Source organism: Amblyomma mixtum, chromosome 4 (genome assembly GCF_055824585.1).
Source record: "Amblyomma mixtum isolate Tamu chromosome 4, ASM5582458v1, whole genome shotgun sequence".
Lineage (NCBI taxonomy): Eukaryota > Metazoa > Arthropoda > Arachnida > Ixodida > Ixodidae > Amblyomma > Amblyomma mixtum.
This window is the reverse complement of record NC_143015.1, coordinates 80,315,284-80,342,151: the sequence shown is the minus strand read 5'-3', so window position 1 is coordinate 80,342,151 and position 26,868 is coordinate 80,315,284. Positions and strand designations below refer to the sequence as shown.

At 42.7% G+C, this 26,868-nt stretch overlaps 1 protein-coding gene across 7 annotated transcripts in view; it reads left to right on the top strand.

The window, feature by feature from the left end:
* LOC149347162 (uncharacterized) overlaps positions 1–16,195 on the top strand; it is a 58,752-nt gene extending 42,557 nt beyond the window's left edge. For all 7 annotated transcript variants that reach the window (XM_089585513.1, XM_089585509.1, XM_089585511.1 and 4 more), the window contains 5 exons: positions 2,300–2,323; positions 3,429–3,455; positions 5,275–5,333; positions 5,443–5,514; positions 15,600–16,195. In XM_089585513.1, coding sequence (XP_089441639.1) covers positions 2,300–2,323; positions 3,429–3,455; positions 5,275–5,333; positions 5,443–5,514; positions 15,600–15,821 — 404 coding nt within the window. In that variant the 3' untranslated portion in view covers positions 15,822–16,195. The remainder of the gene's footprint in view (positions 1–2,299; positions 2,324–3,428; positions 3,456–5,274; positions 5,334–5,442; positions 5,515–15,599) is intronic.
* Positions 16,196–26,868: the final 10,673 nt, after the last annotated feature.

The following is a 26,868-nucleotide window of genomic DNA, read 5'->3' as shown; positions in this document are numbered from 1 at the left end:
CTTTGGCGTCCGTTCCTGGGTTTCGCGTCGTCGTCGGCGTCGGCCTCGTAACCAGCTCCGCCCCCAATGTCACGCTTTTCAATTGGTCGAAATGCTCGTGACGTCACAGTGCGCGAATTTCAAATGGGGCCAATTGTACTTGGCTAGTAACCATGCAACCAATCAAAGGGATCGTATAGTGATGCTGCAACTAAGTTGGACTGAGTTTAGTTAATTGCTTAATTAATCAATTAGCCTAATTAATATAGAGGAGAATGAAGAGGTCAGAAGAAAAGAAAAGACGCGCGCCGCAGCGACAACAGCGTCCGCGGAAGGAAACGCTGCTGAAAAAAAAACAGATAAGTACGAAGCCGCGTTCCCTCCACCACAACGCACTTCCCCACTCAGTAAGACGTTGCTCGTTTCATATACGTTGTGTCGAACATCCTAGACAGTTCCAACAATTGACAGGTTAATGACACAACACGATGGATAGAAATACAAGAATATAAATATGAAATAGCCTAATTAATCTTTCTAGTTAGACCGCATAAATCAATAAAACCGAGAACGAAATTGGTCGAGTTGGGGAATCGAACCAGGGTCTCCGGAGTGCGATACGAGCACGCTAGCCACTCCGTAATGCCAGCTGAATGGTTTGGAATGAACAAAGGCGCGTCTAGCTAATACGGCGTCTTCGTTCACTCCCATCTTCCCCCTTTCCCTTACGGCGAGGTGCAGGTGTCCACCCAGATATGCGAGAGAGATACATTTCCTTTCCTCAAAAAATAAATTTACCGTCCAGCAAGGCGTACAGCCGAATTGGCGATGGCGTTCTGTGGACTCCCTGGCAGCGTTGCGAGACGCTGTCGCGTTCCACTCTTACAGGCGAAGCTTAACATGTTAACCACACATCAGTAACACACGCAGACAGCCAATGGACGCGTCATTCGCTGGCAGCACTTGATTCATCATTCACAACCACATTCTTAACGTACGCTCCCTTGCCGCACATGCCAAGGACGTACACCACGATCACATTCTGCGCCATTCCTCTGTACTTTGCTTTGCTGAAACCTGGATGGATCCCGAAGAGCCTCTCGAAATCATAGATTTCCTATACTGCTGTGGTGCTCGCAGAGACCACAACAGAGCGGCGGGAGTCGCTATCTACTTGCGCACAGGTCTCTCTGCAATACCAGTCGAAATGTTTGGCACGTCACATGAAGTTGGCGAACTGTGCGCCGCAAAGTTGCCCAACGGCTTGCTGGTAGTAGCTGCCTACTTCGCCCCTACCGCACTCACGAAAGACGTCGTGCACTTCCTGCAAGTCGCATTAACCGTCCATCGATCCACACCGATGTTAGTAGTGGGGGACTTTAATGTTGACATAAAGACAAACAGCAATTTCCTAACACTTATGCGGGAGAACATCCCGTTCCTCTCGCTCGTAACGCGTCCCACGGCTGTGACAACCTCGCGAGGCACTTGTATAGATCTCGTCTTTGAGAATCAAGCATTGGTGTACCAAGTCGAACATATATCAGTCTATTTCTCCGACCACAAAGCTTCCTTCATGACTGTCAAGAACTGTTAGTGGAGTCTTTGTTAAAGGAATACGTGTGAAAAATAAAAAAAAAATTCTGTGATAGCGCATACATGTGTTGCTCGATTTCTTTGCCTCAATCTATCGAAAAGGTGAAACAGCTTAATTGCTGCGCTCAAATTTCGCATTAGGAAGTAACGTAATCGTCGGTAATTTTTTTTGCTGATGTATGCAGAACGATCAGCGCAGTTTTTAAGAGTTTCGCACTAGTATTCGACGAGCTGCTTCCATTTCATTTAAAGAATAGATACGCAATCTGCACAAAACAAAAAAGCAAAAAAATTCTGCCGAGGCTGTTCGTTCGAGCAGACCACGCACCTTCAACGTAGCGATTTTCGCGGCGTAAATTAAATCAAAATGCATTTTTTTCACTATGCCTTCAGGGTAACGCCGAGTTTAAGCTGTGAATTGACGCCTAGCGGCCCGGAAAACCGTGTTATTGTTCAATGTACTTAACAGCGCCCTGCTATCAGTGGAGCTATATTTCAGCAGCGAATACGATTGTTGTGTGCATTATGTGGTGAAGAAGCGTAGGAATGATGTCGCTACGCTCAACTCGAGCGAGTTGAGTGTGCAGAGTTGGCGCTTTCTTGTCTTCTCAATTTTTTGCTCCCTCGCAGGATGTGATGATACAATGACGCGTGCCAGTTAAAATGCCTGCTTCGCAATCCAGTTTACTATTTCACGTTTTGTATGTCTTTCTTTTATTTCAAGGGACCACACGAAAGCAGCGCAGACGTAAGTTAAAAATACCGGTTTCATTTCATGGTTTTTTTAGCTCTGATGTGCTTAAGGGCACACACTACTAGATGTTTTTTTTTATGTGTGGGGGACTTAGCGTGTGTGCGTTAAAGCATGAATTTTGGCCTGTTGGTTATACATGAAAACAGCTACCGCAAGAAACGGGTCGACATAGAGAGGACACACTACGCTCGTGGTGTGTCCTCGTGTGTCCTCTCTATGTCGACCCGTTTCTTGCGCTAGCTGTGCTAACGTTTAGCGTGAGTTATTATAAAAATCAGTGGTTAACATCTAGTGTAGTCTGTATGGGCTCCTCTCGATTGATATAGTGCAAACAATGATGTCTTTGTGGCATATGCAGGTAACGCTGTACAGATTACAGTGAAAAATCAACAGATTTATGTTTTATGTGGGAGCATTGAGTGAATTTATTTTTTTTTCTCCGGCGGCTACGGTCTAGCAACCTATACTTGGGAAAGCTCCACCATCAAGGTCTAAATATTTCTCGAAAATTTTCCTGGTCGCTAGATACTCACTATAGAACTGTTAGCACAGGCAAAGTAATTACTTTTTTTTTCATGTAACTTACGACTATCTTCGTCAACGAAGCAAACTAAACGGAAGTAGACCTCTACTGAATATGATTTTCAAAATAAGACGTCTTCATTAGAGCTGTGAGTCCAAAGAAAACATTTATTTCCGCAAGTACCGAAATAAACAATGTGACGACTCACGAGCACTTTCGATCAAAGGCTGTAGTTTGATCTCCACAATGTTTGATGGTGCATTTCACTTAATTCAGTGCCAGTATATCTCTCTTTGCCATGTGTATCTTCTGTACTTCGCTTGAATTACAAATAATGTCGGTACTACTATTATAAATTATGTTTTAGATGAGGCAGCATAATTAAATAAAGCAATAAAAAATATGAGGCGTTTATTTCGTCATTTTAGAAAGCGTATGATATCTGACACCCCAAGTGTAACAATGCACATAGAGTTGAAAAATCTTGACATTTCGAGTGAATGGCTTTGGCAGTCTGTTTTATACGCTGATGTCTATTGTTTTCTTCCGTAACTAAATTTTCATCGTTGTTTTCAGGTCCTCGCCCAAAAAAGAATCAATATGGTAGGTTGCCTAATAACACTGAATGAGGCGAATGGAGTAAGTGGCAAGCGCTGAATAATTGTGGTGCAGCGAAAGGGGGTGACGAATCAGTTATCAGGAGAACTTAAGCGCACTGCTAATTACATGGTAGTACATAAATATGAAATTCGCTAACAGGTCTAAGTTTAATTTCACGATCTCCTGGTATATCGATCTCTCATTCTGGAAATATGGGAATAGAAGATAGGGAATATCACTGGTGAACACTTCACACAGGACATAATTTGCAGTGAAGCAAGCTTATGTGGGTGGTTGACTGATCATTGCCAGAAAAAAAAAATGGCAAATTGCGATGACAGCCATAACTTGCTTCATCTGGGTAGCAATGTTGGTATGGTGGCCGAGCGAATGGCGCTCTTATGCCGTGTCCTTAGTGCTTCCTGGAGCAGTCAAGTCAAGAACTATTTATTGTTAAGAATCATGAGCTTCCGTTTTTCATTCTGACAGTTTAAATGAAACTGATCTAATTGAGCGGAAGTCGGCAAGAAACAAGTCTGTGAGAACGCTGTTATTGCACTGACTCTTTTCAACGGCGCCTGTTTCATCGTTGATCCGCACACACTGTTTCATTTTAGAATTATCATGCGAGTTACACCACTCTTACGTTAATCATGTTAATGAAATTTCTTTTTTGGTCCTAATAGCTGCGTACTCAAAAATCGTGGTGTAGTGAATAGCTAGCCGCTAAGAGGCTCCAAATTACAGGTCTACACTATGCCCCGACGTAAATGCCAGGTAGTCCGGAAGCATTGAACTGACGCATTGTTGTAGTATCCAATGTGCTGCAGATAAGTTTGATTCATCTTTCAATGGGATGGAAGAAAATTAAATGCGCGGGGTTGGCACTGCTACGAGTTAAAACCAGCAGAACATTTCTCCGGCGTTCTACTTGTAAGTGGCCTAACGTTAGTGATCTTCGTTCTTATGCGGAAAAAATGCTAGCTAGTGCAACTTCATGTGTCCAGGTTGCGCGCAGGCAAATATTTGGTTTTGTGTTTGGCGCTCTTAACCTGCAAATGAATATCTCAGACCAAACGCTCCGTTTAATCATAATTAGAAAAATTCAACTATTTGGCTCAAGTGGAAAAAAATTGCATGCCGCATCCAATAACAGTGCGTAAGGCCTTTCCTGTTCACAAAGGCTATTTTAAAAAGCGGAGTCATTAGCGACTTCTGCGCATGTTGGTCAGAGAAATGAATCTGGCCCCGATGACTCGTTCAGAAACCAGTAGCATCCAATTAAACAAGATTTGAGCCAATTTTAGCTTCATATTTTGAATGCCCCAAGACGCAACACCTGAACGTCGCTTTCCTTATAGCGGGAACCTTGAGAGATTTCTGCGCTATCTTAGCCGTTTTGCATTAAATCCAGGAAAAAAACCGCCAGTGCACGATGGAGTGATAGCGCTTACCACAGTGCACTAACGGTTGCAAAGAAAATAGCCTGGAGAGAATTATTAACGCCGAATTTAAGAAATTTTTTGTCATCAACTAAATATTTACAGAAAATTTCATGTGAGTCATGGAACGCGTATAATATTATGATGTGTACAGATAATAGTCATGGAACGCGTATAATATTATGATGTGTACAGATAATATCCCGTTTTACCATCAGCTAGTAGCTCCTTTCAGAAAGTGACAGGTCGTCGTCGTTTCAAACATTTGCGTCGTCTCGAGACTACATGGCATCACGGAAATAGGAGTACAAGCAACCGAAACACCTTTTTTTAGCGAGCTTTGTGAGAACTGTGGCTGATGTAAAAAAAATTTATTGCAGGCACACTGATCGACAAGAATGGCTGTAAGCACAAAATTCTGCAACGCAAGGACAAATTGGTGAGCGGAGGTCTTATTTCCTCTTTCAAAAATGGGAAATTGCCATTTCCATTGTTACTACAGCATAAGCAGCTACATCGGCATTAATCATGTGTTCTCTCCTCAACAGTACACAGCTACCTGTACGGGAGTGTGCGAAGGGCGGACATACTCAATCGTCGATGGAACTGCGTGCTTACGTGTAAGTAGCTCAGACGTGAACGTGTTCTACGAGTAGCATTAGTGAAAGCTCTGTGTACCAAAGGTACAACTGCATTACGTTATAGCAGCTACAGTTCAACCTCGTTATAAGTAGGCTGGAAATACCCCGCGATTTCTTCGTCGTAGCAGTTAGCGACGTTGCAGCTGCAGCATGCCACTGGGATTACCTGACATGTATAGCGGAGAAACATGGCCTACTTTGCGTGTTCCGCCTATGTGCGCCTCGAGAACCTTCAACACGCGCACCTACACCCCACCGAGTTGTCCTTCATGCATGCACCAAACGAATATTTAAGCTTTACGAACGCGCGACTGTGTTTTCCAGTGACATCATGGGCCTCAGAGCTTAGGGAGCGAGTTTTAAAGAAGTTGTGTAGCATTTTACATTTTTATAACCTTATTTCCTTTAGAAACCCCTTGTTAAAGCGAAGTTCTGCTCTAGTATCAGAAGGAGGTGTGTAATATTCGCACATAAATTGCGTTGGTCAAATGTTTTCACGAAACCCCCAAGGTGGAATAGGATTTGTAATAAGGAAGTAGCTGCTCATTGACATCCACACGAGCGCAGCCGTAGGGTTGCAAAGGAAAGCTATGCAGATTTCTCGGAAACTTCGTAGCTATAGGAAAATTCGTCTTGGTCCGGGGTTTTCGTTAAGCACGAAGTTTCTGAGAAACCTGTATAGCTTTCCTTTGCAGCCCTACGGCTGCGCTCGGGTGGATGTCAATGAGCACCTACTCCCTTATTACAAATCCACTCCACCTTGGGTGTTTCGCCTAAACATTTGACCAACACAGTTGCCAGTACGAGTTATTGATCAATTAATTCAAGCCCTACCATAAGGTCGCCGTCCCGGTTAGCTCAGTTGGTAGAGCGACTGCTCCGGTGAAGCGGTGGTCCCGAGTTCGAACTTCGGACCAGGACAGATTCTTCGTTAACTACGAAGTTTCTGAGAAATCTCTATAACTTCCCTTTGTAGCCGTATGGTTGCGCTGGGTTCGATGCCAATGAGTAATTATAAATTAGTTTAATTGTGTATATCGTGAATACAAATTGTGTCAGGTAGGGAACGGATCTGCAAAAGAAAAGGCATTCACGTGGTCTGCATCACTGAGATGGCGTTCCCCAGTCAATCCAACTAGGCGCCGCTATTTGTAGCTTATTTCAAGCGCCCACAAAAAACACTGCGCATTGTTGCGAGGAGAGAGAACTTCCTTAGGTGAAGAAAGCGGGTAGGGTACCCCTTTGCTTCGTTGCGAATGGTGTTAATTAGCGGCCAGGTCACGGCCTCAGTTGAAGTATTCGGGTAATGGCGGAAGCTCTCGTGGAGAAATGGCTTGCAAATTATGATCTATATCTATAGTCCTCCGTAATTGTTGTGCGCATTACTACGGCTTCGCGCATCTGCATTTTTTGGCAATCGATTCCATCTACTCAGAAGCGGGGTTGTGGAAGCTTGGTGTTTTGGTAAGAGCGTACCAATTTATAACAATCATGTTTCTGTTGCTCTTCTCAAAACCATTCCTCATTGACCAAACCCGACCACTCCCATCTTTAGCTATCGCCACAAAAACGATTGCGCAGAGAGCTGCCATTTTTTATGCTTTAAATGAGCCTATATAATATATTTTAAAGCAATAATTTCAACAGCGAATGAATACAGGGATAGTGCGCCTTCCCGTCGTACTTTTTCTGTTCCGCATCAGACCTCGATATGAAAGAATACCAGCTGCGAAGCTTTCTTTTTAATCAATTGAATAGCTTTGCATTTAAGAAACAGGGCTGTGCTTCTATGTCAGTAAACAAATACTCCCCTGTTAAAATCTTTAGCTTCAGTTTTTGTTTTATTTCTCCGCAACGTCACATAGGACATGAACTTTACTGATTTTGAAATTATGAATTTAAAATAAAAACAGTGATGATATAATTATGTTGTAACCGCAGCCCGTCCATTCTTTAATTTGGACGCTGGGCCAACATAGCCCTATATATGTTTTGATAATTTTGCAATATTTAAGAAGTAAAGCACAAGTTGCAAATGCCACCCACAATGATTTTTAACAATCAGCTTGTGATGTTTAAGTAAAAAACTTCAAAGCAAATGGCGGTGTTTAAAAAGAAATTTGTTAGCTAGAACAAGATAAACACCATTTTTAAGTAACTACTCAGCCTTCAGCAATGAGACTCGCTCATGTTTTGGCCCAAAATGTGGACCTCTTTTGACTAAGATTATGGTAATTGCGTAATTGCACTGTTTGAAAAAAAGTTTATTAACTGGTGGCTATGCTATTCAATCAATGCAAAGCTCCATTTTTTTGGTTAATCAAAAGTTATCAAACAAATACAGTTAACTTCGGTCAGTAGAAGCAATTTTGTCGCAAAGGTTTATGATTTATGGGGTTTAAGTCCCGTAATGGTTTATGATTTACCGGATACTACGAGCGCAGTAAAGTCTCTCAGAAAATGTAAACGTGAATGGTCGAGTGGTTGAGAAAAATGTTCTTTGATTTCCAGTATTATTTTGATATTTGAATCAGCTTCGAGATCCACAGATAGTCCAAACATATTGTTAGACAGTCGTTTCAAGAATGACGCAAGCCAAAAGTTTTTTCTTGATGTTTTAGCGCTTGAAATGTGTAATCACATGCATATAATTACTTTACTGACTCAAAACGATAAGCGATCTGTTTCGTTAGTTTGGCAGATGTGTAGGAAGCACTTAGTACTGCGCGATAAAGGAAAATCTAAGAACGACTTTGGATACCTCGCGGGCTTTGAAAACCCTAGAATGATGAACTATATCACGTTTTTAAGAAACGAAAAATGTAAAAGTAAAACTGAAAAAGGCGTGCACACGGAGTTATAGAAATCATGTTCGCAAACTGTTGCAGCTTAGAAGAAACACGGCATTTAAAAAATGATTTACGCGGCCCTAACAAACACAACATGCTACCTACACTTCAAACTGATGTAAAGCTCTTAGCAGCACGGATTATAGCAAAAAACTTAATGGCCATTTTGTGGCTTCAGGCAAACACCTTCTGCAGCTAACAATCACAAGGGCCCGAAAAGTATAAGGGCAGCAAATTCAATAACTCCAGTGTACTATCCCTATTAGTTATAGTGAGGCAATTACTTTCAATGCTAGTCTCTTTAACAGTAGTGGCCCTGTCGTAGACCTCTCAAAAAGGCCAATCAAATGATTAGCAGGTCTGATCGCTACACTGCTAGCTTACATACAGAGTGTTTCACCTAAGAATTTACAGAATTTTTAAACGAGGCTTTTTGAGTTCAATGGGCTCTTTTCCAAATAAAATTGTCACAGTGTAGGCCGTCAAATTGCGGTGTAGCACGTCAAACGAGGAAATTGCACTCTGTCCAACCAATTACAATTCTAACGTTTCGCGTTAGGCTCCTTAATTATTTTGAGACATCTAGCCCACCTTAAGTAATATCCATATCAGTTTGTGGAATTTCGAAAATGGAATTACCGTCGGCACTGTGGTCCAACAAATTCTGGCTGCACCGCGGCAAAATGTATGCACTTTCGAGAAGCTTGCAGGCAAAGGAAGCTCTGCATTGTACGTAATTAGTCGAAATAGCCGACATTTCTAGTGCCATAGGGCCTATGGTAACAAGGTTTTCGATATACTAAAAAATGATGTGGATGTTACTTACGCTAGGTTACAAGCATTTCAATAACTAAGGAGCCTAACGTAATAGTTAAAAAGTTATCTATTCAATACTGGTTAAGCTGCCTGCTAGTTAGCACCCATCAGCTGTATTCTGTTCTACAACGCCGCCGACAGTGCTCGTGTTAGCGTCGTGCATAAAGGGGGTGATGTAAACGACTTGAACAATTGCAGAGCTGTTCCCTTTCAATCTATATAATCAAGCGTGGCCGAAATATAATAAACAGCCTTTTGGAGGATTACCTCAGGAAAAATTATATAATTGCGGAGCAAAAGTATGAATCGTGAATCTTTGGTATTAAAAATAAGCGAAAATCATTAGGAACGTCCAAAATAAGCTTATAACATTAGGAATATTTCAGGTCGCGATATAGCATTCGACTCTAAGTCATAAAATTTTGCTCAAAAAATTAAGTTGCCACGGAATAAGAGGAAGGGCACTGGAACTTTTCAAAACCTTCCAAGCCGATCCCGGTGTTAGCGCAAAACGTAGACCGGACACGAGAAGAAAAGCCCACACAACGAGCGCTGTGTTCTGCGCTGTTAACATCAGGATAGAAAACCAAGAAGCCCAAGCTGTTGTTCTTTTTTTTCTTTCTTTATTTAAGACATTCCGTTACAGAATTGCCTTGGGGGACGCGACAAAAGGCAATAGACATGCCTGACGGGGCCGCGCCCCCCTTGGCTGCGGCGGAAACAACATAGCATAAGCATAATAATTACAAAGCAAAAGGAACAACAATACTGCATGATATGAAAGTGCATGAAAAAAACACAAAAAATACAGGTACATAAAAACAATAAGTTGGATCAGTGGTATGGTGTTATGAAAAACAGTGATGTATGTGCGCACGTCTTCAATCATCACAGTGAAGGTAAAGATCCGGAGTGAAGGCGAACGAAGTTATCAACACAGCATGGTCTTTAGTTTTCATTTAAGAAAAAATCTCTAAGTGTTCTCCTCAGTCGTTGCACCTTGGTGGCAGTAAACAGTATCTCAGCTAATTCAGGGTGCGCATTGAGGAAATCTGGAATCAAATAACTTAGTTTTTGATCACCGTATGTTGTACGCGAACGGGGCCTTGGTATTAAGTTTTGTCGTAGATAATAAGGACCAGGTTGCGCATGATATTTAGTTTGAAATGTTATATCTGTTTGGTGAAGACGCGAAATTTCCAGGGCCAGTTTGTGTTTATGGAGTTTGTGAATGGGCATTATTTTATTACCTTTAAAATGAGGTGCAGTGTCCTCCGAAAGATCCAAATTGCCTATTGCTCTCACTGCTCGCTTTTGCAAAGAGAAAAGACGATCCAAATTTGTCTTAGTCGTTGTAGCCCATACTAGGAAGCAGTAACAGAAGCGTGAATGTAAAAGCCCATAGTAGATTTGCTTTTTTACAGCAGACGGAACATGGTATCTTATCTTGTTTAAAATTCCCACGGCTCGCCCAAGGTCCCTACGCAGTGCGTCAACGTGAGGCGTCCATGAAAGGTTCTCTTGGAATATTACCCCCAAAAATCTAACTGTAGTCGATTGTTCGATAGTAATGTTATGAAATTTTAAGTGCAAGTTCGTGGGTGGATGGGTTCCCCTCGGTCTAAACAGTATGTATTTAGTTTTACCTGTGTTTAATTGGAGTCTGTTCGAATGAAGCCATAAGTTCAGTCCAGTTAACCATTCGTTGGCCTGATGAAACACGTCCACAACGTCAGCGCCCGAGAAAAACACATTCGTGTCATCTGCATATAAAATTAACTTAGTGTTATTTATTATGTTTACAATGTCGTTTATGCATAGTAAAAATAATGTCGGACCAAGTAATGACCCTTGAGGTACGCCCTGTTTTAGAAGTCTGCTGTCGGATTTTGCGCCATTTATACATGTGAACTGGGCTCTAGATGTTAAGTAGCTTTTTATTAAAGACCATGCGTTGCCACGGAAGCCATACAATGGCAACTTCTTTAAAAGCACGTCGTGTTGGACACAGTCGAAAGCCTTTCTAAAATCCAGAAATATTCCGAGGGTAAATATTTTCCTTTCAATGTTTTCGAGTATATGTTCTTTCACTTCAAGAAGGGCCATTTCGGATGACTTACTTTTTCTAAAGCCGAATTGTTCACTTGATATTATGTTATTTACACTCAGAAAACTTACTAGTCTTTTATGTATAATATTTTCCGCTACCTTCGCAAAGATAGGGAGCACAGATATTGGTCTGTAATTGTTCATATCGTTAGTGGAACCGCCCTTGTGTATAACAGCCACACGAGCTAACTTCATTGCGTCTGGGAACACTGCGGTGGAAAGAATAAGGTTCAGAATATGTGTAAGGGGACTATTAACTATTTCTGCTACGGCTTTTCTTTATTTCATTTAAACGCCCAAAGTTTGCGAAATAAATTTGATGAGGTTGCTTTGCTTTTATCAGATTTAAACCACGAGTTTGACTTTATTTGCTTTAGTGAGACGTGGTTCACATCTGACGACTGTTTTCTTTTGCCGGGATTTGATTGTGTGTCAGCCTGCCGTTCATCAAAGCGCGGAGGAGGTGTTGCTCTGTATGTGCGTTGCCAACTACCGTATCAAATTCTAACAAACTATAACATTGTGAATGAAAATTTTGAGTGCGTCATTATTCACTGTTATAACATACTACTTGCTCTTGTGTACCGACCGCCATCTGGGTGTTTAAAGCATTTCATGCATTTTGCAGAAGAAATATTTGAGCGCAGCCTCGAGCTCAACCTCGAATGTGTCTTTGTTGGGGATTTCAATATAAATGCTTCTCCAAATAATATTACTTTTTTGCATTTCCAAGAGCTCTTTGAGTCGTATGGTTTTTCAAATGTGATTAGTGATCCTACTCGTGTCACTTCAAATTCTGAAACAATACTTGACCTGTGCATTACAAGCTTCTGCCCCGATGAAGTTAAATCAGGTACAATTATATGCGATCTTACTGATCATTTACCCATTTACTGTCTGATACCTTCGAAGCAAAAACGCTCTTTTCTGGAGAAAGAAATATTGATTAGAGATTACTCGGAAAGAAACATGTTAAAGTTTAAAGAACTCATTATGCAACAGGACTGCGATAGCGTTACAAAGGAAAAGGATTCTAATAACGCTTATAAGGCATTCTTGATGTTTTTTATTTCTGCGTACAATGAATCCTTCGCTTTTAAAACTCTTAAGAGACACAAGAGAGCAAGAAAGCCCTGGATCTCGCACGACCTGTATAACAGAATAAAAAACCGCAAAATCCTTTTTCAAAAGTTTTTAGACACACGAAGTGAAGGCGATCTCCGCGTATTTAAGAAAGCGAGAAATAAATTGAATGCTGATATTAAAAAAGCAAAGAGATCATACTATGTGAACAAGTTTTCAAATATTGCAGGAAATCCCCGTCTGGTATGGCAAGCGGTCATAGACATCACGTGTAAATCGAACTCCCCAAAGCGGGTTTCTTATCCCAGCGAATCTATGAGTGACGAACAGGTTGCAAACCTGTTCAACGAACATTTTATTAACGTGGGTGCTTCCGCAAATGACTGCGATGCGATACCATGCGAGGAATTCGTCAAAGTACATTGTGAAAATACTGTATTTTTGTCCCCAACTGACGAATATGAAATACTGGACGTCATTTTGGGTTTAAAGAACCATTGCGCCTCTGGAGCTGACGATATTAAACCCGGTCCACTAAAACTGTCCACTGGCCAACTCCCTATGTAACAGGCTCCAGATTAGGAGAGTTAATAATACGAGTTCCCACGCGGGTCTGCACACCACTGGTGCAATCTAAGGGCCCTTTTTTTGAGACAGGTCTTTAGCCGCTTTACATAAATGGCATAGTTATTTAGGTCATACCAAGAATATTATAACACACACATACCATACTAATATATCCTTTACCGGGCAGAACTGTCAGGTAGTAGAGGAAACGGCAAATGTTTGTCAACAAGAATTTAGCTGTGGCTGAAATCAAATAACTAATACCATGTGTCTAAAACTAAGCACATTATATCCAGGCAAAAAAGGTTTTAAGTAGAGATATTTTTCGTAATACTGGATGATGATCTGCTCGCTCAAGAATATTTATAAAATTCTTGAGTACGAACTTTTATTATGTTATTTGGACGACTACCACCACATACGATCGTCCAAAGATCGCCCTATCTCTAGGCTTACTAACCAAATTCAGAAATATGTTGCTAGGCAAGGTAAAATTACATAAATATAAATCACTTTTTCACTCCTTAATGTTTTATCGATTGCTTGTACAGGGCAAGCCACCACAACAAACGAAAAAAAATTGCACTAAACATAAGAGAGCCCTTTTAGGAAGTGCACATCCAACATCTTTTTCAGATATAAATTATTAACAATTCATAAAAACTACACAAAGAAACTAGGTACGCAAATTATCTACTTGAATAAATGTGTCTTTTAGGAAAAATATCGAATTTCACCCTTTGCTCTTAATTCTGGCACCACAAGGCATCAAAACGCTGCTCCTATCAAGTACCAAAGTTTATAAAACATGTCCTGGTGAGTTCTAGATTTAGTGCTTAAAAATAGCACACAAAATGAATTTTAAGTTGAAGTTCATTTTGTGCTCTATGTTGAAGTTCACACTTATCTTGCTTTACATACCTTCCCTTGCTATGCTTCCCTGTTTTTTATCGTCCGCTGAGCGCTTCTGCGGAGCATTGTAGAAATGCTGGTGCTTGCTGTCGAATGCCGTCTTTGAGGACGGCAGGCCCTCCTCAGGTGTTTTTTTTTTCATACGTCTTCGTTTTTCTCTATTCCATAAACCGAAATAAATACTTATGATTAATATTATTATAAATACCAAACGTGATTTTTTTGAAACTGGAGAAAGTAGTCTGGCTGCAAAATTGTTCTACTTAAAGGGAGCAATACCTGCACGTTTATTGAGCTTCCTTCTCTACTTGCTTCTGGCGGCGCAATTAAGGCTGTCCTTGTTATCTGGATGCGGTCCACGCTTGCCAAAACCTCATTACAAAATACACCTGGTATGATATGCTGGTTTCACCAAAGCGTGGGGTTCTTTCGCAGAATAAGTGAGCAACCAGGCATCGTTCTCTTCACATTTTATTAGAAAAACAGACAGCATCCGCCAGGTTTCCGGCGACTTATGGGCAACAATACACCAACGAATATTTTACTGACAGCAATGGGTCAATTGCTAAAGCTACTGTAACATAACTAGGCTCAAACTATTGTGGTGCCAGGAGTTTTGAGTGAAATCTTCATACGAGCTGCAAATCTTGGGGCGATGGCTTATTTTTGACCATCATCATTACGAAGTGTTCCTAAAACCCGCGCGCAGTAGAAGGGAAACCATGAGGTGAAAAACACTTCAAGTGCTGAGGCCAATTTTTTCAGAGGTTGCTACACGATAAAGATATACGAAAAAATTGGGTGCACTCAGTGATGGATCACTACAGGTCAATATCGCCTGCATGGGACTTTCTATTACGCCCTGAAATCTTGTTATTGTTATGAATTGAGGCAAAGAACTCGAGGTAGAATAACAGTTTTGCCACCCCTGTACTGGCCAGAATATCTGCAATATCTGTGGCGTATACATTTGACCTGACCGTTTAATGCACCGTGTTTACACGGCTAGCTTTTGCAGTATTAGAACATAAGATGCAAAAGCAATACAGACTAACCTGGTGTAGTTTTCGTAACCATACAAACTTATTGGCTTATTGCGTGAGTATTCGTATAACTGCGTAGATCTTCAATAGGCTCCTGCTCTATAAGCTGTTTGCTCGATTCTTTAGGTATTTAACACGATAAAACTTCGATGCGAGATGCATTTTGTCGAAGATTTGCAAAAGTTTTTAAGTAATTTTTATGTTGTATTTTGTGTCTGCACCATTATTTCAATTTACGTAATTTTCTTAATTTGCTCAGTCTTCTTCCAACCCTATAATGCTGTCACAAAAGCTACCGTACCCGACCAACTGGTTTCTCATTTTTTTTTCGTGAGATTTCCACGTGTGTGCACGCAAGGTATGGAATTTATGTACTGTAAAGCTCGTGTGCTCCTGACTAAAGCATTCATTCTCTTTTTATACCTGTGACTGCCCATAGCCATCTCCTCAAATGTGCAGTGTCCGTTTGAGGCATGCTTCTTTGCCTGGCCTTTTCATTTTTCTTCAGAACAAAGCTTTCTCCCGCTGTCGTTTCACACCAATAACAGGAAAATCGAGGCTCTGGGATCACGTCTCATATAAAAAATTTAAAGGAAGCAACTCTAGGATAGAGCAGGAGAATAAACTTTAGTGTTGGTTAATATGGTTACCAGACATTTAAGCTGCGCTGTTTTTCAACTTTCAGATCGTGCCAAAGGGTCGCGGGAAGAAGAAACGTGGGAAGAAATGCTTCGAGGGAATGTGTTATCGCGGACAATGTCGTAAAGGTTATTACAGGAAGGTTAACTGCAAAGTTCCTGAAGGCACCATTCATTATTATGATGACTACAATTACAACGATGGTACTTTTTACGACTACCTTAGCAGCTATGAACAGGTCGACGACCGTGAAAGTTTTGCCGAGTGAGCACAAGGCAGCTCAGAAAGGGGTACTGCAAGAGTATGAAGCTATTATATGGAATAAATATGCTTGCTCTACGCCAGTGTCTTTTTTTTTGTACTCATGAACCATGTAGAACCAATCGAAAAGAGAGCTAAGCTTTTGCATGGAGAAGTATACTGAGATTAAAAACACGTCTTTAATGTAACAAAAAAAAGTGTACAGTTATATTCGCCTAATAGCAAAGATCATGACAATTTCAAAACAATGCTTGTACAGTATCACCGTGGCGCTGCAAAACTCACACAAAATTATTACCCAAATTCTCGTACTAATAGGGAATATGCTCTACACCAGGTGTCACCTTACACAACAGCCACAATTTCAATTTTTGATGTCAATATTCTTCATTGTTTATTTCTGTACGCCTGCGTATGCCATCACTCGTGATCCATAAAGGCGATGTATCACAATAAAAAATGAATTGTCTTTCAGCGCTTTTGTGTTGCCTTTTTCTGCTGCCTGAAATGCACTACATACGGAATTCCGAATTTCGGCCACCTGGTGTTCTTTAGCGTGCACTGACATCGCACAGTACATGGGCCTCTAGAATTTCGCCTCCATCAAAATTTGACCGCCACGGCCGAGATCGAACCCGCATCAGGAGCCGAGTTCCATAACCAAGGCTAACTGTAATCTTCATTTCGCGCAACATACAGATGTTAGTGCCGAAGCGCCACATTTTTGAAAAATCGTTTTTTGTTTTTTTGTTCTTCAGCGAGTGTACGCCGTCACGAGGCGCAAATCGTATCGCAGCGTTGAAAACTGGTTTTGAAATGGCTGAGCTTCAACTTCCTTTTACCGCTTCCCCCAATTATTCCTTTAGTGAAGCCAAATCCGCTCAAACATTTTGTGGGAGTGAGCGATCTTGTGTGTTCGTCGCGTGTGAGGGTCACAGAATTGTCTTTATTTTGTCGTCTATCGGTCAGTCAGTTTGTCTTGTCAGGTCTCGGTATGATGGGGCTTCCAGCTACGAGGTCAAGCATGGTCAGGTTGACGTCGTGGAGAATCAGGAGGCGCTTATCGCAACAAAAAAATCGGTTTAAAAGCGCTGTAAACTAAATGCTCTGAAACTGCTGAATCACAAGCCTCCGAAGTTGCGGAAGTATGACCTCTAACACTCCCACACAAGGTTATGTGGCGGCAGGCCAAAAACATGAAATATGGGAGGTGCACAGGGCACCAACTTGCGGAGCCAAAGTACAGGTGCGTCAAAAGTAAATCGAAGGCAATAATCACGAAAAAATTTAGTCACTGGCCCCCCAATTCATGTATCCTTGAATACATATGTGCAGCCTAATTCTAATTTTCCGAATTTCACTGTGCACCAACAAGCCTGGATCATTATGCTTTAGATTTAGAGAAATTAAATTTTCTTGACATTGTCGCCTTTCATTTACTTTTGACTGCGAGTGTACCTGAGGGAGGACGGCGTCTGGTGTCCAAAGAGCAAAGTTGTGGGCAAGCCGACATAGGGCGCCACGCGTTAGGGGAACGTGCTGGCGCGCGTCTTCGATTTCGTCACTCGGGCCGCCGAGTTATTTGAGCAGGATACAAGGCTCCCTCCTTCCTCTAGCGAGGAAACCTTGAGAGTCGGAGAGGCTGAATATCAGAGTGGGGAAGAGCGGATCGTGCTGGTTGGCGAATCAAGTATGGTGATCGCGGTCAAGAGCTGAAGTGTCAACATTAACAGCGATGACCTCAGTCTAAGTAATCGGGGGTGAGACGGTTAAAAGAGACTATCTTCCCGGCCATTGATGAACAGGGGTGTGTGCTTGAAGCACGCTTGAGCACTTTGAATGGACCATCCTATGATGACCGCAGTGCCGGGCGCACAGCGTCACGGTGTAAGACGGCGTGCCTTGAGCATTGAAGCTCAGGGTTGACACAGGCACATTGAGGTTCCTCTCCTTGGCGTGGTGGAACCACAGCACTCATTGCGGTGCATAGACGACTAACGTAGTCGCTTGCGTCAGCTCATTAAGTGGACGACAATTCGAATAATTTGGCGGGCGCTCTAAGGGTGGTGCCGAAAGTAAACTCCGTGGCACACCAGCATTAGCCACTGCAATCCGAAATGCGTATTACTAGAAGAACGAACGGAAAACGCTCCGTCCATGGTGTTGGAAAACTCAACGCCATGAGCGAAGCCTTCAGTTGTAGACAAAAGTGCTCGACAAAATTTGCGAGGACACTTTGGCAACTAAAGTGTTTTGAGGCGAAAGCCGAGGACAATATGCCGTGATGACTTCCGGTGGATGTGACGTCACACCGTTCCCGTGGCTATATCGATACCCAAATTACATCTTTCGGGGATCTTAAGTGTTAACTGCGCTTAATTACACATTTTTCCGTCTAGTTTGACACAAATCCGACGTTTTTCCGACCATTCTGTGACAATTTTCACTATTCCGGGACGACTTTCGGTGGATGTGACGTCACACCGTGGCTATATCGACGTCCGCGCTATTTCAATGCAATTTCAATGTTCTTGCCTTTAATTAATTAACTAATTAATGTACAGTGAAAAATTTGGCTTCTAGATTTATTTCTTCCTTCTCTATCAGAAGAAACCATTGGTTTTCTTCTATTAATTTAAATTCCCGAGATAAACGCGTGTGACACGCTTTGTTAACGGACGAGAGTGTGAGCCATTAAAACCTTTCGCCTTAAAACATTTTGATGCCAGGTGATAACCGGCGGTGTTGGTTTGGTCAGCGCTGATTTGGCCAATAGGACAAGTTAAAATTGCCGGTCACGGCCAGTGGGAACTGTTGAGGGGACACTGGAACGGGTATTTCAGAGAGTAATGAGCCCGCGTGCGACCGTGTCGCCGTGGTGTCCGTGACGGGTATCGCTAAAGGCCATGTATTGAACCTGTAGATGAATGTTGACAGGGACCGATGGCTCCAAGCAGGAGGCAATGGACCGACAATATCGACAAGTGATGTCTGAAACGGGTTTCCTGAAATAGTAATTTTCCAAACGAAGTCAAAATGTAGCAGTGTTGTAGGACTCCTGACATCTGACGCACTGCGGTGGTGTAAACTGTCGATGTTTACACAGATGCAAAGATGAGGCAATGACTGCAGGGTGTGAATGACGGTCCGGCGGGAGGGCCGAGGCGTGTATGGTCGAGTTTGACTGGTCGACGTATTGAGAATCAAGGGATTGCCGCAGCCAAGGAGAAAGGCGTCCTCAAGCACTAGGTACTTTACGCGCATGCGCAGCTCACGTATTTCGTCATGGTAACGCGGGGCTGCAGCCATGAAGGTGAAGTCGATGACTGCCCTTCCGTGGTCAGCTGCGTTTTTCTTTCGGCGCGATGAAGAGCGCAGGCATCCTCGTGCTACTTGCCGCTGGCATGACGCATAACGCTGCTAAATTCATAGATGCACGCGAGCTGCCCAATTTCCCGGGGAGCGCAGGAATTGTTGCTGAACGTGAGCGCGGACGTCATGAGTTCATGGTCTTCAGGATGCGAAAGTGCCAGCCTTCGAGAAGGTGCAGAATACGCTTCGCGGTGAAAGATTGGTAGCAGTGTGGTCCAAAGGCGCATCTAGCGGCACTCAGGCAGTGCTAAGTGTCGTGAAAAAAAAATTACTTGCTGCCAAACCCCACAGACGAGGTGCTCGAAGACACCCGACAGTTTTTTCCGATCCGGCAATCATGAAGGCCGTGTGGCGTTTCAGTCGCTCTCATGGCTTCTCTATTCGAGAAATTGTCCTGTAGCTTCCCTGTACCCTGTCGGACCCATCGCAAGCGCCACGCCACGCCTCTTCCTGCTTCTTTTTTTTCTGTATTAACAAGAATAGAAATTGAAGAGATAGCAAATAAATGCGCTTCTTTCAGACAACAAGGTAGGCGCCTAACGAATTGCTCGGAAAAAGATAGCCTCCTTATTATTTCTGTGTCTCACTAATCCGCTGAAGCGTGAGCAATCATACATGCTATAGCTTTCGTATTGAGGTCCGTATTGCTGCTTGTTTTGAATCAGTGAATTTCTAATTACGCATCCTGTATAGATATAATGTTTCTGGGAGAGTGCTTTAGCCCAAATAAACAAAGGACCGCACTGATCTCTGTTTCAGGATGAAAGGAAGTTTGCAATGATGAAACCGAAAATTCAAAATGAATGTTCATGCAGAAAAAATTGCCGACGATTACGTTACTTCCTAATGCGAAATTTGAGCGTAGCTCATCAGCTGTTTCAGCTTTTCGATAGATTGAGCCAAATAATTCGAGCAAGACATGTATGTACAATTGCAGACAACTTGTTATTTTTCACACATATTCCTTCTTCAAGAAACACTTAACTAACAGTTCTTGATTGTCAAGAAGGAAGCTTTGTGGACGGAGAAATGGACGGATCTATGGTCGACTTGCTGCATCAATGCCTGGTTCTCAAAGACGAGGCCTGCGCAAGTACTTCGCGAGCTTGTCGCAGCTGTGGGAGCCGCTACGAGCGAGAGGAATGGGATGTTCTCCCGCATAATTGGTAAGAAATTTCCGCTTGCCTTTATATCTACATTAAAGTCCCCACCCACCCTAGCACCCTGGCAGGTGGCAGCGTTTCTGGCACAACGTTGTCAATGCCAAAGCATGCAGCTCACGTCTGTCACTACCGGCACGTTGCTTAAAGCACGATTGAGGTGTCCACTGTTCCAAGAGGGCAGTTATGCGCCTTCCCTCTGGTTCAGGTGTCCACCGAGTTATATGAGAAAAATACTGCGCATTTCCTTTCCTCAAACACTAATTTTCAAATTTTACCCTCTGCTTTTCAAGCCCCCGCTCTTCTGTTTTCGCAGCTGTAGGATACAGATACTGCGCATTTCCTTTGCTAAAAAAAATTGCCGACGATTACGTTATTTCCTGAAGCTAAATTTGAGCGCAGCTCGTCAGCTATTTCAGCTTTTGGATAGATTGAGGCAAAGAATGCGAGCAAGACATGTATGTACAATTACAGACAACTTTTTATTTTTCAGACATATTCCTTCTTCAAGAAACACTCCACTAACAGTAAAGTTACACTTGAGAGCCAACTGTTGGCTTCTGGCCGTTGGCTGTTGGCTGTTGGCTTCTCTCATATTTACAACGAGCCCCTCATTCCCCTTTCCTTGTCTGCTTAACTGCTTAACGAGGGCCTCGGTTCTGGCAGCCTTGATGCCTTAGGAAGCATAAGAGAGTTCTCACAAAGCTTCCACCCTCGCCGTTTGATGACGTTCTACGTCACATCAGCGGTAACTCAGGACGTGCTACGTCCGCCGCTTAAGAACGTGGGTGGCGCTGGTGAACACTCCGAAGGTTAGGTTATTTGTAAACATAAATACCCCCGAAAGCAGAAGGTTTGACAGCCGTCGCCGTAGCTCAGAGGTAGAGCACCGGACGCGTAATTCGGAGGTCGTGGGTTCGGATCCCACCGGCGGCATGTGGTTGTTTTTTCTTCTGCTTTTCTAATCAATTAGCTTTAAGCGATAACACATTTAGTAATATTATAAAGTGATCAACATCACAAAATATATAAATAAATAAATTTAAAATCCTCTGTGCCCCTTGGTTTCTGTGGCTGTTGGCTTCTCTCATATTAAAAAAACTAGTTAGACCTAAATTAAAACGTACTGGAGGCATACTAACAAAAGAACAAAATGACAGAAATGTTTGAAATCCATCGCACGGCAAGGCGTCCACGAGTAGAATTTTGTCTCCGTCGCTCTCCTGCGTTCTCGCATTGGTTGCTTGTTCCCCAAAGCAAGCCAGGCGGCAGCTAGCGTTTGCCCCTTGTCTGTCTTGCTACTCTGATTTCTTCTGTTAATGTACTGCCCGTTGTTTTTGAATACTTAACCGCTTAGGCGACAAAAAATTTCTATCGACCACTTTTGCATGCTTCTAAGCGCGAGGCTCTCATTGCTAGAGGCTCTACTATAATCAAATTTATATTCTGCAAATTTCTCTTTTTCAACAGTATTTGGCCAGCAAATCTCAGACAAGGGAATTTTTGCACAGTTTTACAGAATTTCAAGAGTCTATGTGGTTTCTTTTCCAGATTGGTGGAGTTTTCTGACAGCTGCAGTGAAAAAGCGCTTGAAATGGGCACTGAATGTGTTACGTAATTTTGGGTTGCGTCATAGAAGCCCACACGTATTTATTACCCAGGCGTCTATGTCCTGTGCTGGAATTAAATTGGCTAGTGCGATGGCAATAGTAACCACTGGCCTCTGGATTATCAATTTTGCTTTTAATCTGCGTTCGCATTTCTCAAAATTCCGTGATTTCATTATAGCTGGTCAATTTCATTGAGCACTTGCACATGAATACCCAGGGTAAAATAATAAAAATTAATACATCTGTGTCTTATCTCACACGTTTTAACGTATTTTGCCGGGGAGGGGCAAACCATTCAGAGTAAATTTTTACGTTGGCAGTGTCTGCGCTTCTTAACAAAACATCATTTCAGAAAACAATGGTTTCGCAGTATAAATAATGCAAATGACACAATTAGGCTCAGGAATTCACGAAATGATACAGGAAAAAATATTTTTTCGCTGCCTCATCACATGAAGGAGGATAAAAATGTCAACCTTACTATGCGCTAGTAGGGAGCTCTCGTATGCTAATTTTTACATTGCGTAAAAAATGCCGGCATAATTCTGATAACTCAATAATAATTGTACTTCAGGAACAAAGAAGACGCGACGACCGACAAAATGGCCAACACGTATGTATTTGCGGATCTATATTAATTTCTCTTGGATGTTAAATTCTTCCTAGCCCCATATCTGTGTGGAAGTCAACTGAATACTAAAAGTGCAATTTCTAAGCCTTTATATGTGGCGAACGTATGCTGAGTGGTAGCAAGAAATGCTTTATATTTACTTCTGGTACATTTTTACCTTTTCCTCCTAGCTAAATAATTTTTTTCAATTTTTTTTTTCATTCCTATTCTAAGCGCCCCGGCCAGATGACAACGAAGAGTACGGTAAGTTGTGAAATATTAAATTGTTAGGCAGTGCGCACTAAGTAACCGCGAATTACTACACAATAATGCTATAGTACCCCTCCACCATGTGGCCAGCAACACCTGCAGCAAAACCATTTCACAACCGCGTACGTCAGTGCAGGGCTTTGGGCGTGCCCTGTGGCAGAAGTGTGTAAAGCAAATATGTAATAATAAACTGGTGTGTTTTCTAGCATGGTGAAAGCGAACTACGTTTTCCGCAACGCGTTACTTTACTTTTTTACTCGTGGTATCACTGCACACTCTTGTGTAATACGTAAAATAACAGATGTTTAAACTATGCGTGTTATTGTTAGCGGTATGTTATATGTACCGCTGAAATAGTAATGAGAGTGCGATGTGCTTGATTCTTTTAAGGGTTTAGAGGCAAGGGCGTGGGAGCGTGAATTTGAACAGGAAAAGCAAGCCAAGTATTAGGCACCGAGTTAGCATACGTGGGCCATTGGCTTAGGAGCACGAAAATGAACTCCCGAAAAATAAAAGCTTACGGAATGATTAATAAGTTTGTCGCGATACGGTCCACTTGTTTAGCCCTGAGGTCTGTCTGGCAGTGCTCTTTAATTCACTATTGCGGTGCAGTGGCGTTGAAGGGTTTTTATTGTCTTGCAATATTGTTTCAACTGTAGTCACGAAACGAAAAAATCGCATCTATTAACTAGAGCTGATGATAGCAATAGTAGCATGCTGCGGTATAAGGAAAAATGTGGTGAGTATCGACACCAACTTTAAGAAATGTATGTGGCCTTGAAATGCGGAACGGGATTGTTTTCTATGTTTCTCGGTCACAGGCAAATAGCACGTACTGAACACTATGGCCTAACAAAGGAGTGCAGGAGGTATTAGCGAATAATATTAAGACTCCGCAACAATAACCTGTTTGCAGTAGGTTTCTACGGCTGTAGTAGGGAAAACAAGAACTCAAATTTCTTACAGGTACCTACTTCGACACATACGGCTGCGAGCACAAAACACTGCAAACCGGTGCATATTTCGTAAGCAGAGTACTATCATCCTCCTTTTAACGCGAGTTATCCTCCTATCATTCATCCTCCTGTTATTACATCTCCTTGTATTTCAGTTCACAGCAACGTGCACAGCCAGGTGCGGTCGAAAATACATCAAATCTAGAGATGGAAGTCCTTGTCTTCGTGTAAGTAGTTAATGTTGAAACCTGATGATGTAATATTACTGCTTTATCATTTGCGTTTGATAATTCCACCTGATTAGTAAGGAAAAATTATGCGCATGTAAGAAATATGTTTAATAATCACGTTTCGCAAAGTGCAAGCCTGTGGAATGATGTTTGCCAGAGATATCGACGCCATTTTTTTACCCTCGTGAAAGAACTCATTGCGGCTAAATTTTCATGAATTCAAAACACAGAAACATTCGTGTGCTCAAATTCAGGTGCACATTATTGCACCACCCAAACTGGAAACTACCAAGGAGCCGTCCAGTGCAGTGTGCGTCTGCAATAAATATAATAAATAGAAAATACGCAATAAATAGAACATACGCAAATCGAAGCTACAATTTCTAAGTTACAAAATGCGCTCTCCAAATAGCAAAAGATATGGCGAATCAAACGTGTATATGAATTTTCTTATGTGCACCTTGCCATAGTCATTTCATGGTTTTCGGTATTTGTACTTTGCCGAAATCAAGAACATACGCAAATCGAACCTACAATTTCTAAGCAAAAATGTGCCCTCCAAATAGCAGAAGGTATGTCGAATCACAAGTCTGTATAAATTTTATTATGTGCAGCCTGGCATGCTCAGTCAATTCATGTTACTCGTAACTTGTGCTTTGCCAAAATCTAGTTACCATCTTCACTCACCCAGGCAAAATGAAATTCCTGCCTTGCTTTAAACGCGTATTTTGTATTCTGTCAGCTTAGGCGCCCTATATAAAGAAAGACGAGTTCAGAAAATTACGCCGAATGTTGCTCCTTAAAATGACCCAAAAGAAACAATTCAAGAAGAGTAAATTTGCGCCTACAGCAATGATTCGGCAGCAAGCGCTGACAAAACGCTTTGGTACCAGCGCAGGAAAACGAACTTCTCGAAAAAATTTGTAAATGTTTCATAACACTCAAAAGCGACAGTAGATGTGTAAATTGCTACTTAATGGTTTCGCGCAACCACACTATCTACTCCTCTCTGCCTTCTTTTTTAATCCATAAAAACCAGCAGCCTGCCAGAATATCCTTCCGCTCTTATTCAAAGCTTCCTGGAAGTCCAGTTGCAGGAATGAAAGCTTGTATCTCCCATTATCAGTAACCGGAGGCAAAACACCGAAAGTAAAGCCGTAACTGACACTAGTTGGTGCTCTAATATGTGCAACTTTCAAGAAGAAAAAATATAATTATTTTAAGCACCTTGTAGAATATTACCAGGCGCGTCTAATTGTAAAGAGTACTTTGTTCGGTTTGTTTTCGATCACTCGGCCACTGCCAGGAAAGGGGGGGAAAAATAGCTGAGGCTTAGCTTAGGTTAAGCCTAGTCAGATGCGAAACATATTGTCGCCGAGTTGCATATCGAGCACGCCGCTTGGCTAGACGTTCTTCACGCTCTTCATCAGTCTCTGTAGCACGCCGAAACTTTTGCTTCTCATTCCAACGAGCAGCCCTGTCTCCAGGAGGCATCTCTATCCCGTGTACGCCTAGCAGAGGCAGGCGCACCCCCTTGCATACCGCCGCTCCAGCATCACGTGTTCACTACAGCGCACCTAGCGGCAGAAGCAGGAAACACATTGGTCGCGACGCCTCGCGCGACGGCGCGAGCTGGGGGCTGGGGCCCCGTTGCTCCTATGTCGCTACGTCACGCATCACGTGGTCCTCCTTGGTCGCGACGCCTCGTGCGACGGCGCGAGCTGGGCCCCCGTTTCTCATCTGCTGTGACGTCACGCACCACGTGGTCATCCTTGGTCACGACGACTCACGCGACGGCGCGAGGTGGGCCCCCGTTTTTCATCTGCTGTGACGTCACGCATCACGTGGTATGACATGGAGGTCACGAAAGGTCAATGGTAACGACAGCGCCGCGCTCGAGGAGCTGGGTTGGGCTATTTTAGTATGCTTCGCATAAAATAGTCTTTCTAACTGGTATTTCAGTGATGAGCACTTCGTAGATTGCCGCGGTAAATCAGTGGTTGTGGTGCTCGGCTGCTGGCCCGAAAGACGTGGGTTCGATCCCGCCCTCGGGGATCACATTTCAATGGTGGCGAAATGCGATAGACCCGTGTACTCTGAGATGTCAGTGCAATTTAAAGAACTACAGCTGATCGAAATTATCCGGAGCCCCCCTCTATGGCGTCCAGCATAGTCTGAGTCGCTTTCGGACGTTATACTCGATAAATCAAGCCTAACCAATTTTGGTGGAGATTAGGTGACCAGACTCACTAGCACTACATCGACTATGCTACTCGGGAGAGTGTATAGGTGTCGCATTTATAACAGACTGCGCTTGTCAAGGGCCCCGGGACTGACTGCGCAGAAGCACCAGTGGCGGCAGGTACCGCACCTAGTGAGAGGGCCAGCCTTTGAGCTCCTCTCCTGTAGGATAACCGTGCGTGCCCATACATTCAGCGGCATTTTTGTTGTGCCAGCTGATATAGGTTGATACGAAAGCCAGGAAGTGTTTATAAAATTGGGAAAGAAAAGTGGGTATGACGCCAGTTTGTTTTCTCAAATGGGGACGAGCACTCCGCTAAGAGTAAGTTATCAAGGGCACAGCAGCTACTCGCACATTTCTGACCCGGCCAAAGCTGACTGAAAGATTTACTGAAAGATTGAAAGCGTGCGTCTGTATATAGACCCCAATGTTGGTTGATGCAAGTCGGATTAGTCTGAGCTATCGTGTTTAATGTAATGTTTTAAAAATAGGAAGCGAATTTTGGAACACATAGGATATATGTGGAGGAATGTCGTCGCCATGAAGGCCCAGGGAAACATGCGTAATGTGGGCTTTCGCCAAATATATGTGCCCCGCAATGATT